This window comes from Dama dama, chromosome 20 (assembly GCF_033118175.1).
Source record: "Dama dama isolate Ldn47 chromosome 20, ASM3311817v1, whole genome shotgun sequence".
NCBI classification, from domain to species: domain Eukaryota; kingdom Metazoa; phylum Chordata; class Mammalia; order Artiodactyla; family Cervidae; genus Dama; species Dama dama.
The window spans coordinates 95,312,360-95,332,912 of record NC_083700.1 but is presented as its reverse complement, the minus strand read 5'-3'; the positions used below and the strand labels follow the sequence as shown (position 1 = coordinate 95,332,912).

The 20,553-nt window shown below is 51.7% G+C and overlaps 1 protein-coding gene across 4 annotated transcripts in view; it reads right to left on the bottom strand.

The window, feature by feature from the left end:
* TRABD2B (TraB domain containing 2B) overlaps positions 1 to 20,553 on the bottom strand; it is a 217,937-nt gene that overhangs the window by 29,690 nt on the left and 167,694 nt on the right. For all 4 annotated transcript variants that reach the window (XM_061121966.1, XM_061121967.1, XM_061121964.1 and 1 more), the window contains 2 exons: positions 9,632 to 9,778; positions 2,691 to 2,865 (listed from right to left, as the gene is read on the bottom strand). In XM_061121966.1, coding sequence (XP_060977949.1) covers positions 2,691 to 2,865; positions 9,632 to 9,778 — 322 coding nt within the window. The remainder of the gene's footprint in view (positions 1 to 2,690; positions 2,866 to 9,631; positions 9,779 to 20,553) is intronic.

Below are 20,553 nucleotides of genomic sequence, written 5' to 3'. Positions count from 1 at the left end.
TAGGATGAGGGTAAATGTGCAGCACTGAACAGGCCTTCTGCTCCAGGTATGGCTGAGCCAGAAGTGGCAAGATCGGCCCACACCCTGGGCCTCCTGCTACAGGGCAGAGGGTCTCTGAGAGCCTGGGTGGGGCTCCCACTGCTCTGGCTTTACTGCTGGCCTGGCCCAGGCTCTCCAGGCCCAGGAGACCAGGTCAACATTCATCCATCTATTCCTGCCTTCACTCATACATTCCTCCATATATTCATTGAGCTGGAAACCTATTAGGTGCTACTGAAAACACAGGGATGAGTAAGTGGAGTCTGCCCTCCCGGAGTTCAGGGCACGGGTGGGAGACGGACCCAGCACCGCTCACCCACTCCACTGTGGGAAGCAGATGGGAAGCAGGGAGACGACCAGGAGGCTGGAGCTGATGGAGCTGATTGGGCCAGGACAGTGGCAGGGAGGATGGACAGAGTAGACAGGTGTGAGGTCTTTTGGGTGGTCTGTCCAAAGAACTGACCAGGAATCAGAAGGACTTCAGAAATGGGAAGAAACTGGAGGTGGGCAGAAGGCTTGCATGCTGGCCTGTGCCTGAGTGGACACTTGCGCCCTTGTGGGCTTGGGGTTTCAGTGTCAGGGGCTTCCCAGGCCATTGTGATTTTTAGCTCTAGGCTCTCCTGTTCCTACACCCACAGAAGGAGCTGCTGTTAGCTACCCCCGGCCCATGAGTGCCTGGTCCTGAGCCCGGGGACAGGTGAGGCAGGTGGAGCATGCAGAATGCTGGTCCCTTACTGGCCTCCCTCAATGACTGGGCTCTCTAGGGCTTCTCTTGGGCCAGTGGGGGAGCCTGGGGGCTGGCTGAGCTCTGAGATCCTCTTTTGTGGTCAGCTGTGGGTCTTTCTAGCCCAGATGCCCATGGTGGGAGGGCTAGGATGGTGAGTGAGGGAGGGGCTCAGAAAGGAAAGTTGGGGAGCACCTACTTTCCCGCATGGTCACCAAAACTGTGCCAGGTCCCCAGGAGGAGTCCTGCAAAGTCCTGCTTCTCCTGCTTCCTTCAGGAAGCCCCTCCCACCCCTACAGGAAACCCTCCCTTCTCATAAATCTGTGTTTGAACAGCTCCTGGAATCGCAGATGACACGATTGAGTCCTGGCTATCTACTCATGATGCGTAGATAGTAAAAGATGAGTAAACTGGCTGCCGGGGTCGGGGTGGGGAGGGTAGAGGCCACACTGGATCATGGCAGAGCCTCAATGCGAGCCCAGAACTCTCTGTCCAGTTGTAGGTGTGGCTCTAAAGAGGCCATCACAGAAGTCTTATGTTTCTGAGGCCCTCTCGTGTGCCTTTCCTGTGCTGAGGGCTGCAGGGAGGGAAGACAGGTGCAGACACATGAGCCCTGGCTCTTGTCCTTTAGCTATTTGGGGTTGAATGAGTGAGGATGGGGAAGATTTCCAACTATGAATCAGAATGTTCATACAAGCCCTTCTGTGTTAGATAGACTGCTTGGCTTGATCCAACTCAGCCTGATGTAAGCAGGCAGCATGTGGGTATTCAGCCAGGGTAGGGAGGGGAGAGAGGGCAGCCAACCACCTCATTTAATTCTCACAAAACAGGAGGTGAATTCATTCAGCCCAAACTGTAAGCAACATGAATAAGAAGAAATAATGTTTGTCTTGTAGCTCTGGAGCAAAAGCTTGACAAGGAGGCAGACGTGGTATCCTGGCCCCAACGTGGACAGTGCTGTCCTCAGCAGAGACAGCCATGGAAAAGAAGGAAAGAAAGAGTGAGAGAGAAGAAGCAGGAGGCAGAGAAGAGAGGAACTGGGAGAGTGATGCTGAGCAGGTCCCACACCTGAGCATCTGGTGATGATAAAGTCTGTATTCACTGCCATCATCATGATGACGCCGATAACTGTGGCTGCCGTTGTGAGTTACTGCTCCATGGTACTGATCTCTGTGACTGTTCTACAAGGCATGCGTGTGTGCTAAGTTCCTGCAGTCAGGTCTGACTCTTTGTGACTCTAGGGACTCTAGCCCATCAGGCTACTCTGTTCATGGGGTTTTCCAGGCAACAATACTGCAGTGGGTTGCCATTCCCTTCTCCTGGGGATCTTCCTGACCGAGGGATTGAACCTATGTCTCCTGCATTGGCAGGCAGGCTCTTTACCACTAGAGTCATCTGGGAAGGTAGGTCTTTTCAATTCATCACATAATTATTGCCATAACTACCCGTTCATAGAAGAGAGACTTGAGCCTCTGAGAAGTCCTGGAGCCTGAGGAGGCCAGGCCACCCAGAGGGGGCTGGGATCTGAAGCCAGGGCTGTGGGATGCCAGAACTACCCTCTTCCCCACTGAGCCACGTGGCCCTCACCATCTTGGCCTTGGCTCCGCAGGGTGGGCCCAAGGCTGGGCTGGACACTGGGAGCTGGCTTCAGTTCTGGCCTCTCAACATGGCCTCCAGGGGCATGAAGGGGCCATAGAAGTCGCCCTGCTCTTGGCAGCAGTCACTGCCCTTGCCCATGGGGACTGTTACAACAGAACCCTAGACCAGAGGCGGAGGACTTGCTTTGGATCCCAGCTCTGCTGAACACTAGGTGGCTTTTCCTGCTCATTCTGGGCCTCAACTTTTCCCTTTATAAGGTAGAGAGCCCAGCAAATCTCTCAGCCCTGAAGGATTCTGCAGACAATCCCTTCCCCACTCCGGCCCAAACCTGCTCCGAAGGCAAAGAAGCAGATCTTGTCTTCGTTCTCCTGCAGAAGCGTCATGACCCTCTTCCCCATGCGCTCATTCCTCTTGTAGATGAGCTCCTGGCGGAAGTAGCTGTCAATCTCCTGGGCTGTGACCTGCTCGTGCGGCGGGAGGGTGGTGTTGATAAAGTTGGGCAGCTGAAAAGGCAAGACAGAGGCTGCCTTCAGTTCTTTCCGGAGCAAGGAGGGCTTCTAATAAGCACACACAGCCCAGTGTGGGGCCAGGTTGAAATGAAAAGTAAAGTGTTAGTCTCTTTAACTGGTGTCCGACTCTTTGAGATCCCATGGACTGTAGCCCACCAGGCTCTTCTGTCCATGGAATTCTCCAGGCAAGAATACTGGAGTGGGTTGCCATGCCCTTCTCCAGGAGATCTTCCTGACCCAGGGAGCGAACCTGGGTCACCTGCATTGCAGGCAGATTCTTTACTGTCTGGTCTACTTACCTGATTGTTATTCATCAATTCCAAGATGCTTTGAGATGACTGCGGTTATCCCAGTTTTATGAATAAAGGAAGAAGAGCAAAAGGTCCAAGGGCAGGTGGAGAGTCGCACAGCTGGCTGAAGAGCAGAGCCAGGCTGCGAGCCCCAGCTGCCGCCCTCACTCAGCTTATCACTCCTGCACCTCTGCCTTGCTGAACTTCAGCTTCCAGACACTGAGGTCCTGGGAGGCTCTCCCTGCGGCAATGGCCCTGTCACTGGCACGAACAGCGAGTCTGGGTCAGCAGGCAGGTGTAGCCGGTCAGCTGAGCTGCCTGCTGGTACAACAGAAAGGCCGGTCTGGGCTTCAGCCCTGGTCTGATGCTGTGGGACTTTGGCCAAGTTACTAAACTTTTCTGAGTCTCAGTTTCTTCATTTACAAGGTGGGGCTGAGGCTACTGTGGGGGATTGCATGACATGATGGGTGCTGTCGTGGACACTTTTAGCCCATCCCCCTCCAAAGAGGTTACAGGAGGAGTCATAGCCTTTGGTTTCCCCAGTGTAGGAGCCCTGGTTGACCACTTTCCGTTGCCACCACTATCTTCCCATCCCCAGATCCACCACTTCCCAGGGTATAACCCAAACCCTCCATCCCTTCTTGAAAACTTCAGCTCCAGGACCAAGGCTTCCTCCCATAATGATGGCTTGTTCAACAATCAGGCTTGGAACTATCCATATTTCCTGGCTTTCAGCCCCATGTCCACACCTAGCCACGTGGTCCAAGGCCAGCATCTCTGACATGTTCTTGAATGAGGCACAGAGCTCCCTGAGTTCAGGGACAGCACGTATGTCATTCCTAGGCCCTCAATGCCCGGCACAAAGTCGGTGACCAGCACAGGTTTCTGGAGCCTTGAGTATAAAGATGTGCCATCCTTCCTCACTCCCAGTGTGTTGCCTCTCTAACCTGGATGGTGGATCCAGTGCTCCAGTACTGTGTCTTTCAGCATGTGGGTGGGGCCGGAGGGGAAGCCAAGGACCGAGGAACCTGAGGCCATGAATCAGAATGAACCCTCTTTCCCCACAACCCCCTGGTGTCACTCTAACCTTTAAGCCCTTGCTCACAGAATGTCTTCCACCTGGAGGCCCCCCTTTCATCACTCTGTCTCCACCAACCCAGGCCCAAAGCACAGGCCCCCAGGCCTAGATGACTGGTGGACTAGCCAGATGGAGAGTGTGGCATGGGAAGACTGATTTCCTGCAGGTTTTAGCCCAGTCACATGGCTTCTAGAGTCACTGATGAGTTTTCAACCCTCTTTCTGAGGAAAATGTTGGTATCTGTGGAGGCTGAACCCAGAGGGACTCAGGGAAGGCTGGGAGACCTCTGCCTCTGCTGTCTGCTGGCCAAGGATGAGTACATTCCCCAAGAGAGAGGGGAGGGTCTTCTCTGCCAGAAAGGCCTGGTATGCTGTGCTGGGAGGAACAAGACAATGATGTGACTGGTGTTCCCTACACTTGCTGCTGCTGCTGCTGCTGCTAAGTCACTTCAGTCGTGTCCGACTCTGTGTAACCCCATAGATGGCAGCCCACCAGACTCCCCCATCCCTGGGATTCTCCAGGCAAGAACACTGGAGTGGGTTGCCATTGCCTTCCCTACACTTGAGCAGTGCACAACCTGGTGAACCGTATGCAGCAACTCTCCGAGTGCCCCATCTGGGCCAGCACAGAGTCAGTGCTTGGGGACTGTTTGGTAAATGGATATACATGAAGGAACGGAGTTCTTACTCCCCCCCACCCCTTATCATGGGAGAGATTGTCGGCAGCCCTGACAAACCGGGCCACACCTGGACTTGATGCCGCTATAGGAAATTCTTCAGACTTCTGAGTGGGGCTGGAGCACAAGAGAGACTGACTCCGAGGGGTTATTTCTGGAAACATGGCTCTCACAGGCTCCTCTCCATTCCCTGTGTATGGAAGAGAATGTGGGACAATGTTGTACCAAGCAATAAATATTTTTTCAATGGGTGAATGCGTGGATGAATGAATAGGCTTGCAGGCAACAGCTCTGGAGATAGTGAATGGGAGTCCTGAGGTCAGACAGCCGGGTCAGCTCAGGCTAGAATCCCTCTTTTGCCATTTACCAGTTGGGTGGCTACTGTAACTTATAAGTTACTTGGCCTCTCTGAGACTCAGTTTCTAAATTGGTCACATGAGTGCTATATACATTGTCATGGTAGAAAGGAAATCTTGACTAAACATCAGTACAACTAGCTTATCACAGTGCGTGGTAGAAAGGAAATCTTGACTAGACATCAGCACAACTAATTCAGAGGATGGAGCTGGCTCCTTCATCTTTCCCCTCTGATGGCAGAGGCTACAGAAAAGGGTGGCCTTGCACAGAGATGGAGATGACAGAAAGATGGTCTTCAGGATCATCAGAGACCACGAAGGCAGCATTCCGCTTCCCTTCCCCTCTTCCAAGGGTCCAGGCATATGCCTTCTTCCTGGGACCTGTGATGTGTCCAGCCCTCTCTCCTTGGCTCCCTAAATATGAGTGTGCATCTGTGGAAGCTGAATCTCCATCCATTCTTTATAGAGATTTTCTTTTTAAAAAAGAACAAGAACCAGAAAGTCCAATGTCAAAGCTGTAAAAAGGCTGGGTTAGCCATTCGGTTCCCTGAGCTGCCCAGCAGCTGGCTGATATTCTCTGCATGTTTCATGCTGATGGGCCCTGGCTTCATGCCAAGGATGAGGCCTGGCTGGATGGAAGCAAATTAATGATGTCATTAGGTTTGTTGGGAGCCTTAAATCTCTTGCGACAAGTTCAAGTGCAGGACGTATGAAAAAATTTTAAAGAGGATGTGCCAGGTCCCCAAGGCCCTAGAATGATGGATCCAAGATGGAGTGATGAGTAGATGGGCCTGGCAGAACTGGAACAGGGCCATGAGACTCCCCTGACTCTCAGCTAGGACTGGGTGGTTTAGAGGTCAAGTGCTCAGGTCTGCTAATGTCACAACCTCATCCCTTCTCTTTACCTTGTCCATCCAATAAACATCTTCTAAGAACTTCCATGGGTCCAGCCCTCTGTCCACTTAGGAGGCCAGAGAAACCTCGGTCCAGAGAAACCTCAGACTGGGTCTGCTGCCCCTAATAGGGTGGTCCCTAATAGGCCCCTAATAGGGTGGTCACGAGGCCCCTAATAGGGTGGTCACGTGTCTTGGTTTGCCCAGGACAGTCCCAGTTCATGGCTAGGGTAGATTGCTGCATGCTAGTTATTCTGACTCAATTATATTTGACCTTTCACTCTCAAAAGTATCTGAATATGGATTATATGTATGTGTATGTGTATATATATATATATATATATATGACTATTCTACACCTAATTCAAGCTAGGGGGCTCAGAGAAGGCTTCCCAGTGGATTGCCCTGCTGATCTGGGACATTGACAATGCTAGTGATCGGAGAGCGGTGGGAGGCCAGGGCCTCAGCCATTTCTGAAGGTGGGATGTGGGGTTAGGGGGATGAAGTGAAGCAGATCAAGAAGCAGACCAAGTGTGAGGTGTGCCTGGTCCCTGTCCGCCAGAGTTATCATCCTGGGCCCTGCATCAGTCCAGCCCCGGCCTCCAGAGGCTGCTCCAGCAACCTCAGCACTGCCACCAGAGGCAACTTTCTGACCACATCTCTGTCTAGCTTAAACACCCCAGAAGTTGGCCCCTCAGTGAGCATTCTCACCCCCACATGGTCTGCCCTCTGCTTTCTGGTCATTCCTCAGGAACCCCCACCATCCTGAGCCCTGGCCACACAGCTGGCTCTGCTTGCCAGTCCCTGCCTTCATCTGCATCTGGCAGACCCTACTCTCACATCTCCTCCCTGAAGCCCTCCCCAGCTGCAGGTGGTGACAGCTCCCCTCCAGCCCCTGGGTCCTGCGAGGCCTCCAGCTACAGAGCCCTTCTCTGTTAGCACATGGGCACTGGATTTAGCATGGATACCCTGGCTTGTCTGTGTCTGGGGGCAGGGCTGCCTAGTCCCTCCCGTGAGGGCTAGACTCTGCTTATGCACCCTGGGTGCAGCCTGGATTGCTCTTCTAATCTGGGTGGGCGAATCTATCTGTGTCCTCTAACCCACTTCAAGTATAGGCACTGTGAAGAGACCCCCTCCGAGGCAGTTCACCTGCCAGAGATGTGTCAGTGGTTCTGGACACAGGCGCAAAGAAACTCTGAGCTTGTCATGCCCGGGGGTCGCCCCACTCTTCCCCGTCTCAGTTGAGTGCTATGCTTTGCGGCCACAGCTTTGTCCTGCACACTCCTTGCCCCAGGTTCCCCTCAAGCATACAGCTCCCTGGCTGCCCAGGGCTCACCAGCCTCTGCCCAGCAGAGGATGCAGGGCTAGGCTCTATCATGGGGTGACTGGCTGGTGATGCAACTGTGAGCCTTGTGCTGCCAGGGTTCTCCTCCCTCTCTCCTCCAGGAGCGAGAGTCAGAGCACCCGGAATCCCAGCCTCCTGTGCAGGGCCTCCTGACCCTCCCTCCCGCACTCTCTGCACCCAGCACAGCACACGCCTGCGTTTGCCCTTGTGGCATCGCTCACTGATATTCGCTCTGTGCCACACCCTGCACAGGGCAGCGTGACGAGGGTGGGCAAGACGCCCTTGCACTAGTGGGGTCCCTGGTTATGCCTCCAGCCTGAACTCTCACCCCTCCTCCCTCTCTCTCTTGCCTCCAGCTCGTCCGCATGTTTTCCTCCACTGGCACATTCTTGCGCCTCCTGTCTGTGGCCAAGGCAGGTTTCTTCTCTGACCTTTCATCTTGCAGGAATGTGTCCATCTCTGCCCAGCCCTGCTCCACCCCTTCCTCCAAGCCAACCTAAATTCCTCCTCCTGCCACAGGCTCTAAGGTCATCCTCTACTCTCCCCTGTGTCAAGGGTCATGCTTTGTGGCATCGCTAGTTGAATCTCCCCTTTTCTCTTAAGAGACCCCCAGTCCCATGAAGGCAGCTGTCTCTAGCTCCCTGCCATATCCCTTTCCATATCCCTGTGATTGGCACTTACAGATTATTTCTTTCATTCACCCAATATTTACTGAGTCTTGTTCTCTGCCAGGCTCATTATCAGTGAATAAAACAGACCCCAATTCTTGCTCTCAGGGAGTTTATGCTATAGTGGGAATGGACAGATAACAAATAATCACTGATCAATGAATCAAGATATGTAAGTGTGCGAGAAGATGATAAAAAGCCATGATGGAAAAGCGGAGCACAAGAAAGGTGACAGGTGGGGAGGTGGGAGGTAGGCTGCAATTCTAGACCAAGGAAGTTGGGCCTTCCTCACTGAGACGATGATATCTGAGTTCTATCTTGAAGGAAGAGAGGTGGTGAACCATGGTGAGAGCTTGGGAAAGGCCTTCCTGGCAGAGCAAATAGCCAGTGCAAAGACGAAGTGTGCAAGTGGGCTCATGGGTCAGCGGGGAGGCCCATGTGGATGGAGTGATGTGTTGGGGGAGGCAGAGGACATGGGGTGAAAGACACTTGGTCCACCATGGTGAAAGACCATGGGGCCATGCAGGTCATCACAGAGATTCTAGCTTTACCCTGAGAAAAACGGGGAGCAATTGCAATGTCCTGAGCATAGAGTTGGCCTGTTCTGACTAATTCAGCTGCCTCTTGAATGAATGGATAACTGAGCACCAGACGCAGAAAGCACAGAGGACCTAGAGGGGTCCAGGAGAATATCTAACTCCATCCAGGTCATCAGAGTGGTTTTGAAGAGACGACACTAGACCACAGCCACATGGGAGGAAATCCGGAGGGAGGAGGCTGAACAAAGGCAGAGCAGTGGGAAAGGGCAAGGTGTGTGGGGGTGGTGGAAGGGCTACAAGTGGCAGAGGTCCTCAGAATGAGGCCTGTGTGGCAGAGGACCTGGGCTGTGATGAGGTCCACAGAGGGTGGGATACGGACAGGGCTCCTGACTGCCTACGAAGTACCTTAGAATTATCCCAAGGGCAACAGGAGACCTGGTGGAGCCATGGTCCACTCCTTGACTCCCTCCTACTGTCTGGCCAGCCTGGAGTTAATCTTTGCTCTAGGACTCGAATCGAGGTAGAGCGCCCTGGACTGGACTCAAGCCCAAGCTCTCAGCACCTGTGAGCTTTCCCTTCCCTGGGCTTTAATCTTCCTAGATGCTGCACAGAGCCTGGACGAGGGTTCCCTATTCTTACAGGGAACTTGTAAGCTTGCAGGGTCTAGGTCCCAGAGTCACACACACCAGGCTCAAGAGGGGCTCTTGACAACTTGATAACAACTAAGTGGTATGGCCTTGAGCAAGTCTCTTCCCCTCCCTGAGCCTCAGTTTCCCCATCTGTATCAGGGATGCCAAGAGCTCCTGCTTACCACCTGCATCTGGCACACAGTAGGTGTCTAGTAAATGCCTTCTTAGAAGCCTTGGTTATACTGGCACCCTGGAAGCTGCCTGGGCCCGGGGAGAGGAGCCTCACCTGGGAGGTGTCGTGGTTGAAGATGACGGCGTTGAGGTCCCCGCAGTTGTAGTGTTTGATGAGGTCCTCGGTGGTGTAGGGCGCCTGCAGGCTCCCGGCCCTCACGCTCTCGTGCTGCAGCAGAGTCTGGTTCAGGGCGAACAGCACCTGAGCAGAGGGAGGACAGGGGTCAGGGCTGCATTCACGGTCCCTGGCTGAGGTCCCCGATCCCTCAAGGATGGGCCCTCCACCCGCCGGACTTTGGGGCCACAGGCCTGAAACAGGATGTGTGAGAATGAGGGGAGCCTGACATGAGCTGGTGCTGCTCGAATGTTCCACGGCCTCCGCTCTTCGCTCAATGGCCTCTCACCACACTCAGCCTGCTCTCATCCCCAGCCCTTTGCCCTCACTGGTCCCTACTCCTGCTCTGGGCATCAACAGCTTAGCAAAGAAGGTGGCAAAGGGAATCTTAGTTGTGTCAGGGTTTTGGAACGATGGGCGAGTTTTTTTTCTCTTTTCTTCTGTGCTTAGAAAAGTTCTAGAAGAAGCACAAACTCATTTTGGAATCAAAAAGCACCCCAAATACAGCAAAACAAACAGATGAACCAGAAAGCAGAAAGCCCATTAGATATCAAGGCCCAACCCAAATGCTACCTCCTCCAGGAGCCATCCTTAAACCAGGCAGAGGGCTTAGGAGTTGGGACCTGAGTCAGCACATGTTTCCTCCAGCCCCTCTCTGCTTTGGGCCACCATGCCAGGCCCTGGGGACACAGCTGTGCCCAGGCAGACCGGATGGCCTCAGGATCACTTGGAGGTACAGCCAGGCTGTGGATTTTTAACAGGCTTCCTGGGAAATTCTTTAGCAGTCTGATGGCTTCATGACATTTAAGCACCATGGCTCTAAAGGCACATGGCCTGCCTAAGGCATAAGGCCCTGAGAGATGATCTAAAATGTCTCATTTTAGGTGGGGAAATTGAGGCTCAGGAGGGGAAGGGGCACGTCCAATTCTGTATGGCTGGGACTAGAGCCAGCTCCACACAACTGTGTACTCAGACTCCTTTGGTCAACAAAAGGGAGGAGCTTGACCATAAAGCGGGTTATTTAACACAGTGAGAGGGAAAAACAATTGCAAATCCTGTGCAAAGCATCAGCAGGTAATCTCAGGCCTCCTGTCTTTGTTGTTTTTCCAGCTCCAGTCTACCTGGCAGGGCTCAGGCCCAGCTCATCCTGTCTGGAAACAGGGTCCACCCCAGCCTCTTGGTACACATTGATTCAGGCCCAGGCATCTCTCACTGCAACTCATGCTTTTTTGCAGACCCCATCCCTTCCTGTCTATACCATATTCTTCTGCCACAGCTATCTTTTAAAAACACAAATCTGATTGACTTTCTTTTTCTGTTTTTTTGCTCAAAATTTTCATGGATACCTCCTGCCCTGGAGATAAAAGCCTAGCTCTTCACTGGAGCATGCAAGGAAGTGACCTGGCCCCTGCTGTGGTCAATGACCTCATTTCTAGCCCTTGTATCTCCAAATGCTCAGCTACTTAGCAATCTTCTGACTGTGCTTCGTACATGCTGTTCCCTGCGCATGAGAAATCTCCCACCTCCTCCCTCTACTACTTGCAGATCCAGACTTGATCTTTCAGGCTCTGCTTAGATGTCTCCTCCATGAAGAGTCTCTGACCACTTGGGGGCTGGGTGAAGACCTCCCCCTAAAGCTCTCATAGTCTCCCTGCATGATAGAATGACAGTCATGACCTCAAATCTTAACCTCTCCCTATATACATATAGTGGGCATGTTTGATTGTGAGAGCTGGACTGTAAAGAAGACAGAATGCCAAAGAATTGATGCCTTTGAAATGTGGTGCTGGAGAAGACTCCTGAAAGTCCCTTGGACAGCAAGGAGATCAAACCAGTCAGTCTTAAGGGAAATCAACCTAAATATTCACTGGAAGGACTGATACTGAAGCTGAAGCTCCAGTATTTGGTTATCTGATGGGAATAGATGACTCGTTAAAGTACCTGATGCTGGGAAAGATTGAGGGCAGAAGGAGAAGAGGGTGTCAGAGGATGAGACGGCTGGACGGCATCACTGATGCAATGAACATGAACTTGGGCAAACTCCGGGAGATGGTGAGGGACAGGGAAGCCTGGCATGCTGCTGTCCATGGGGTCGCAGAGTCAGACATGACTGGGCGACTGAACAACAATATACATACACCTGGCCAGGGGCCTCGGTAGCTCCCTCACATTCTGACTCTGGATTTGCTACATGACAGATGGAGGCCAGCATCACAAGCCTCCATAGACGAATGGAGAAAACATTACACACGTCCGGCTGCCGCTGCCTCTTACATGCCCACATTGTCTTGAGAGCAGCCCACACTGGCCTGCTGGAGGGTGAGAGGTGTTCAGGGCAGAGCCCAGCTGCTTCCCTTGTCCCATCAAGGCCGTCTTGGTCTAGCCAGCCAACTCCCAGGCAAGCAAGGGAGCCCAGCTGAGCCCACCTGCCTGCAGCTGGGCCCAGACATCTGAGCGAAGGCTTCACAGCACAGCTGTGCTGAGAGATGAGCGACCCACCCTGCTTCCTCCAGCAGGGCGTGAACATCGGATTGTAACCACTATTTCGCTACCTCTCTCCCTACTGAGGTTATGAGCCACTTGAAGATAGGAATTACATCCTATGTGTTTTTGCATGGGCAGCACTCAGCACTGTGCCTGGTAAAAAGAGGGTGTCACCCATCCTTTCTTTAGCACTTTGACACCTGCTGTGGTCAATTCATCATTCAAGGTTGCTCCGTAAATCCTTCACATTAGCCCCTAGAACGTGGGCATTCCATCAGCACTGGGGGCATGCTGCCACCACGTGGTTCCAGAATACCTAATCTGAACAGAAAAGCTCAGGCCATAAGTACACCAAGTCTGGGGAAAATCCTGTCTTGGGGAACGGGACCAAGCTTGCGCTTGTGAGATCACCTTTGCCCATCCCCTCCCACTTTTGTTTCCAGCCGGGCAGGGGAGCTGGAGTGCACGGATCTGTGACAGCACAGGCTACTCCCCCTAATAAGCCGGCTGGAGATGAGGTCAGGCCCCACCAGCCTACCACCGGGCCTTCTCCGGGCCTCCAGGTTCTGGCTGTTCCCCCTGAAATCTGATCTGTAGCCACCTGGTGCGGGGTGTCGATGGCGGCTGGGTGGCTGGGGATGGATCACAGGAGGCAGTGGCCCTGTTGGCCCAGACATCGCTAAAGCAACAGGCGCTTCCTCCCGCCCGGCACATGCCTGGGACGAAAGCATCCATGTCGGGCTGGAGTGCGCTCCTCCTCTGGGGGGCTGGGGCACACAGACTTCCTGTGACCACACCCTGGGCTGCACACACCTGCCCCGCTGACTCTCAGCGCCGGCACCACCTGGCCTGTGCTGAGATCACCGGCTCAGGCGCCCGGAAGACCTGGCTGGAGGGGAAATGGGCCCCCTGGACCCTCAGACATACAGAGTCACTTCCGCAGACATGTAGCCCTTGTGGAGCTGGGAGGTGTTCTAGTGAATGAAGCACATCACAGTCTGTAGGGTGCTGAGAACAGTCCTGGCATGTAGTAAGTGTGGAATAAATGCTTGTCAAATACAACTTGGAAGAAAATATTTAGGCCTAAATATTCTTGGATTGGAGCTGGAAGATCCCTTAGGGTCCAGTGGTTTCTCAAACCTTTTGTAGCCATGGAATCCTTTCCTGTTGTTATTGTTTTCCAAAGAAACCTTGCCCGGAACTCAAAATGTATAGTGCATAGAAATGAAAACTTCCAAGACAGCCCTCAGAATGGGAGAAAATAATAGCAAATGAAGCAACAGACAAAGGATTAATCTCAAAAATACACAAGCAACTCCTGCAGCTCAATTCCAGAAAAATAAATGACCCAATCAAAAAATGGGCCAAAGAACTAAACAGACATTTCTCCAAAGATGACATACAGATGGCTAACAAACACATGAAAAGATGCTCAACATCACTCATTATCAGAGAAATGCAAATCAAAACCACAACGAGGTACCATTACACGCCAGTCAGGATGGCTGCTATCCAAAAGTCTACAAGCAATAAATGCTGGAGAGGGTGTGGAGAAAAGGGAACCCTCTTACACTGTTGGTGGGAATGCAAACTAGTACAGCCACTATGGAGAACAGTGTGAAGATTCCTTAAAAAACTGGAAATAGAACTGCCATATGACCCAGCAATCCCACTCCTGGGCATGCACACCAAGGAAACCAGATCTGAAAGAGACATGTGCACCCCAATGTTCATCACAGCACTGTTTATAATTGCCAGGACATGGAAGCAACCTAGATGCCCATCAGCAGATGAATGGATAAGGAAGCTATGGTACATATACACCATGGAATATTACTCAGCCATTAAAAAGAATTCATTTGAATCAGTTCTAATGAGATGGATGAAACTGGAGCCCATTATACAGAGTGAAGTAAGCCAGGAAGATAAAGACCAATACAGTATACTAATGCATATATATGGAATTTAAAAAGATGGTAATGATAACCCTAAATGCAAAACAGAAAAAGAGACACAGATGTACAGAACAGAGTTTTGGACTCTGTGGGATAAGGCGAGGGTGGGATGTTCTGAGAGAATAGCATTGAAACAAGCATACTATCAAGGGTGAAACAGATCACCAGCCCATGTTGGATGCATGAGACAAGTGCTTGGGCCTGGTGCACTGGGAAGACCCAGAGGGATGGGATGGGGAGGGAGGTGGGAGGGGGGATCGGGATGGGGAACACATGTAAATCCATGGCTGATTCATGTCAATGTATGGCAAAAACCACTACAATATTGTAAAGTAATTAGCCTCCAACTAATAAAAATAAATGAAAAATAAAAAATAAAAATTAAAAAAAAGAAATGAAAACATCCCTGATTGATATAAAGGAAGCAGGCTAGTGCCTGCCTGAAGTCTCACTGGCTCAGTGACCCCTTGACAAGCTCCTAGTGCTTCTCTGTGGAACCTGCAGGTGCCCTGGAGCCTCGTTTGAGAACCACTGATCTCTTCCTATGCCCTCTTCATGTGGAGGAGGAGAAAGGACAGGGGTTCAGAGCAGGTAGGATGAAGCCTGCCCAAGGCCACACAGTGAGCTGGGGGCACAGTGGGCTCCCTGTTCCCCACCCCCAACTGAGGACCCTTTGCTGTGCCCTGGACCATGTCTGGGGCTGGATTTCCAGATGGCCACTGGCACAGTCCACATTCATCCCACACACCTTGCCAGATCCATTTTCTTTCAGAGCCTTGAGAGATAGCCAGAAACAGGCAGGAAGTGCTTGTTATTAACATGATAGAGACAAATCACTGCAATCAGACCATTCAAGAAGCACCCCTAGGGTGGCACAGCTGAGGAGTGATGAGACTGGGGCTGAAACCCAAGCCTGTCATTCCAGACTCCCCTCAGCCCCCACCACAGACCCCCAAGCTCCCCTTGGTCTTGGCACTTATCCCACTGAAGTGTCCATTTCAGGTAATTCCCTGTTCCCTGTCTAGACTGAGAGATTGGAGTGGGTGGGGAGCCTGCCTCTCTGGTCACAGCTGAAGAGCAGACAGTCAAGAACTACTTCAGAGAGTAGGATGTTGACCCGAATCCCATGTGTGACCTTTCCCCAACATCCCCTGTCTTGTACCCATCCTCTGCAATTTGTAACTTGGTCCTCATCTATTTATCACTAGGATAAGTACATTTACTGAGCACTTATCATGTGTCAGGAACCATCTAAGCCCATATTAACTTATCTAACCTTTACAACAACTCTGAGATAGGTATAGTATTAACTCCATTTAATAGACTGGGGGAAAAATTGAAGCAAAGAGATAGCGAATAACTCATTGAAGGTGACTAAGCTGGAGAAGGCATGGCAGATGCACTGGGACCCAGCCCTGGGACCCAGCCCTGGACCCCATCACCTCAATTCACCACTGCCTTTTGGGCTTCCCTCTGCTCTCCCTGGGAGAGCCAGCAGGGACAGTCCTTATTCACAGATGGGAAACCAAAGAAGCAGAGGGGAAGAGGACCCAAGGCCACTTGGCTCATAAAGGACAGATGGGGGCTATGAAATTTACTTTTGTCTGGCTCCAACCAGGTCCCCACAACCAGGGCTTTAAAGTAATACATGCTTCTTCATGAACAATCTTGGCACTTCCAACAGACATAGGGAAGCTACACTCATTCAGTCATTCAATAAGCATTTACTTTCTGATTTTCTGCAGGCATCTGGGATGGCTGGATTAATTGGACTTGGTTTCCACCCACATGGAGCTCCTTTTAGAGGCAGAAAACACCTACTGGCTATTACCATGGAGCATGGTTGGTAAATGGGGCTTATAAGGCCTAGCACATGGGCATGGATCTGTGCCCTGCCCTGCTTCCTGCTTCCTTGTCATTCATCCTGAATCCCCAAGCCTGGCCCAGCTCAGACTCCCAGGCCTCGATGCCTTCTGCTCCCGGCCACTTTAGAATAACAAACCCTCCTCGCCTGTAGCCCTGGTGGCCCACTCTAGGATAATGTTTATGATAAGCCTTTGACATGAAATAACAAACATGGGGTGAAGGCAAGAGCCACCTCGCTCCCTTGGATTGCTGTATGTGGAGGCCTGGCCACCAAGAGCCCCGAGGGTCCCGGCAACCCCCTCCGGGGTGCCTGCAGGCCACGAGCTGGTCCACAGCGTCTGCTGAGCGTAGGCCCGGAATTTAAACACATCTTCAAACACGGGCTTCGGACGGAGGGAGGCAGGCGCCAGGAGGGTGGGAACAGGTTTATTGTTGCAGATTAGTCTAGTAAACAGTCCTAGAGGGGCTGGAAGGGTGAACACCACGACCTGTGTTCACTTGTCGGCCCAGCAGTGTCATGGTGAAGAGAAGTAAGGACCCGCTTTGTTAGGAAGGCACTTGAGACAGGTCTGGCTCTCAGGCTGGGGCTGCCACTTCTCACCCACCCTGAAGCACAGGGAAATCACAGCCAAGGCCCCAACCCACTCAGTGGTGCTGACGGAGCAGCCAGCATGGGCCATACGCTGTTCTAGGTCGGGAGATTTAGTCAGGGACAAAACAGACCTAAATCCTGCTCTCTCTGCTGGGGAGGAAAAGGAGAAAAATAAAATAATTGGCAAAATGTTAATATTTAGTGAGTTAAAGACACAACAATGGTTCCATTTAACTGAAAGTTCAGACCCACTGCCCCCTGTCACTTTGGGCTCCTCGTGCGTCTTAATCAACAGGCAAAGAAGGGAGTTACTGTGTGGGCTGGGGGACTGATCCTGATGACTGGGGGAACCGGACAGCTCTTCCACAACAGAGGTGAGGACGAGCATGTCCCCCAGGCAGGAGATCCCTTATGGCATTTCAGATTACCAGGCCCTGTGGGTAACTAATGTTGATGGGAAACAACAATGACCCAATGCAGGCAGGATGTCTGATGGCCCAGACCCTCCAGGAATGAAGGTTTGGGTCATCCCACCAGGTAAAGAACCACGACCATCTGAGAAGCTTGCAGAAGGCAAAGGGAATGGGTAGTGGTGGTGCTAACAGATAAATACCAGCTTCGACCACATGACCAGTTACAGAAACAAGGACTGTCCCGGAGTATTTCATTAATTTGTTAAGAATGTGTGTGTGTGTAAAACCTTTGTTTTCTTCTTTCTCTTCTTTTTCTTTCTGTCTCTCCCATCATGGTAATGGAAGACATATTGACTTTGTGGTTAAATATTGTTAACTCAAGTACTTTAAGTATCAATTCAAGTTATGGTACATCAAGAAGAGTAAATAACTTCCACTCAAAGATTTTGCATTCTCTTTGGGGGAAGGCAGTAGTGTGCTTTGGTTTATGTAGAATTGTTGTATCATGTTAGGATAAATGAGGCTTCATTATTATTTATTTGGAGATTAGGTACCATTTTAAGGAGATACTGTGTGAATGCCAACTTGACAAGGGGTAGACTTGTGATGGTTAATTTTGCCAACTTGATTGAAATTGATTGACATGCCGGGTTCCATGGGCCATGATAAGGATGTTGAGAAACTCTCCTACACCATAATCCTTCCAGAGAACGGATTGTTATTCCCATACGACAGTTGAAGGAACTGAGGCCTTGAGGCTGGTGAAGGCACTAGCATGCGGTCTCACACTGAAGAATCGGAGCTGGTATTCAAACTCAGATCCAGCTGACAGGTCCTGGGCCTGACTTGCCAAGCTGCTTCCAGCTAACCAGACAGACAAGTAGGGACCAGCCTGTGAAGCCCAAATTCTGAGCAGTCAGTTGGGAAGGAGCAGGTTTGCTAGGACTTCAGTCATGGGGTCTGCTCAGAGCTGGCATATGAGGAGAGTAAAGAGGTCACTTGGCCAAGGAACCCCACCTGGAACGTGGCCTCCTGCTGTTTCTACTCTTTGCCCTGCCTGATGGAAACTTATTCGACTCCTCTCTTATGCTGAACTCTTCTTCTCAGCCTCAGGACCTGCCCCCTTGCTCCCCCTTCTGCCTGGAACCCTCTTTCACCCACCAGCTCCCACTCCCCCTTCACTTGGTTGCAGAGGCTCCCGTCTCAGGAGGACTGTCCTGGGTAGGGCCGGGTGAGTTCCCTGCTTAGTGTCCCCAAAGCACTGTTGCTTTCTGAACCATTGCACTCCCCCTGCTTCACTGCATTTTTTTTTTTTAGTTTATTTATTTATTAATTTTTGGCTGCACTGGGTCTCATTGCTGTGTGCAGGCTTTCTCTAGATGCAGAAAGTGGGGGCTACTCGCTAGTTGCAGTGCATGGACTTCTCATTGCAGTGGTCTCTGTGTAGAGAGCAGGCTCTAGGTACATGGGCTTCAGAAGTTGCAGCATGCAGGCTCAGTAGTTCGGACCTGCTCACTCGAGGGGGCACGGGTTTTAGTAGCTGCAGCACAGGGGCTCATTAATTGTGGTTCGCAGGCCATAGAGCATGCAGGCTTCAGTAGCTGTGGCTCTTGGGCTCTAGAGCACAGGCTCAGTAGTTGTGCACATGGGCTTAGTGTGCACAGGCCTGTGCAGTGTGCTCTGTGGCCTGTGGAATCTTTCCAGACCAGGGATTGAACCTGTGTCCCCTGCATTGGCAGGCGGATTCTTTGTGCCACCAGGGAAGGCCTGTCATTGCTATTTAATGCTCATTCTTCCTGCTCGGTGGTGAATGCTCTAAGGGCTGGCAAATTGCCTTTCTTGGTCTTGGCTATTTCTCCAGCAGAGGGCACAGAGCCTGATGCTTACATAGTAGATGCTTGAGAAATACTTGTAGAAAGAGCGAATGGATACATGGATGAAAATCCGGACCACTCACCCCAGGACCCCATCCTGAAGAGCTCCCTGCTTGGACCCCATACCCTCAGGGCACAGAGGTGGCAGATGAGCCCCTGGACCCTGGGCCACGTGTCTGTCAGCACCGATGTGGGTTGGGGTGAAGGGCAGCTCTGCCTTGCAGGAAGGTTTCTCCAGCCTGGGGGAGATTTCCTCAAAGGTTAGAGCTTGCCCGACTCTGACTGAGATGTATTTATTTATTCTCCTTGCTCCATCGGCAGGACCAAAGCAGCGCTGACAACTTCCCTGCTTCCTTCTCAGTACATTGAGTCCCCTGGCCTCCGGCATGGAATCCTGTCTCCTGACACTGTGCCACTGAGCAGCAGGCCTCCAAATAAACACAAAGCTTTCTGGAGCCAGGGACTGGCTCTGGGCTGCCAGGTAGGACCAGAGCTCCCATCGCCATCTGAATCTCCACCATAAAGCCCTGAGTAAGTCATTTTCCTTCCCTGGGCCTTGGTTTACCCACCTGCAAAAAGGACCCACTCACACATTCATTGAATAAATATTTATTGCGCACTTAAGTACCAGATGCTGTTCCACATCCTGGAGGGACAACAGTAAACATAGCAAATAGAGATCCTTGTCCTGACCGAACTTTCATTCCAGTAGCAAGAAGCTGACAATAAACAAAAACAACTAGTAAAATATCTGTGTTAGGGAGTGAATGTAGCTAACAAGAAAATAAGGCAAGGAAGATAGGAAGAGTGTGTGTGTATGTGTGTGTTTGTGTGTTGGCGGATGACATTTTACGTGAGATGTCCAGGAAAGGCACAATGAGAAGTGATATTTGAGAAGAGGTCTGAAGGAGATGAGGGAGGCGGTCATGGGACTATCTCAGAGATGGAAGGGTTTTCTGGGCAGAGGGAAGAACAAGTGCAAAGGCCCTGAGGCAGAAATAAGACTGATGGGTGTGAGGAACAGGAAGGAGGCCAGCATGGCTGGACAGGAGTGGGCAAGGGGGACCTAGTTGATGAGATCTTTCTCAGGCAGAGACCCAACAGAAAACAGATACTGCACTGCCCGTGAAGTGAGTTCCAGTGAAGTAAGTTCAACTGACTGGGTAACTGAAGAGCATTGGATGATGGGAATATCCACAGAGGTGTGGACAGGGGATGGTGGAGCGCTGAGGAGCAGCAGCAATGGGAAGTTTTCCTGCCCCTGAGCCTTAAAGGGAAAGGAGGGGTCAGAGACCCGAAACCAGCCAGAGCCACAGCCATCAAAGGGTACAACAGTTGCTATTCCATAGTTTGGACCATGGTGACTGGTTGGAAGGAGGAAGTGGGTGGCGGCAAGAAACATCCCAACTTTCTTCCCCTCCTGCCAGTTCATCCTTTGCCTGTGCTTCTTATTGAAACCAGGATAAGACAGGTCAAGTGATATTTTGTCAGCTCCAGGCTCAGAGAGCATGCAGAGCAGAGGGTTGAGCTGGAGAGGTGAGGGGGATTCCCAGGGCACGGGCAGAAAGATGGGGAGCACATCCTGTGGGGTCTGTGGGCCCTGAAGGCCTCTGGCTTTCCCTGAGGGGAATGGAAAGTCCCAGAGAGGCCGAGCAGAGGTAGCTGCGTGGAATCTGGG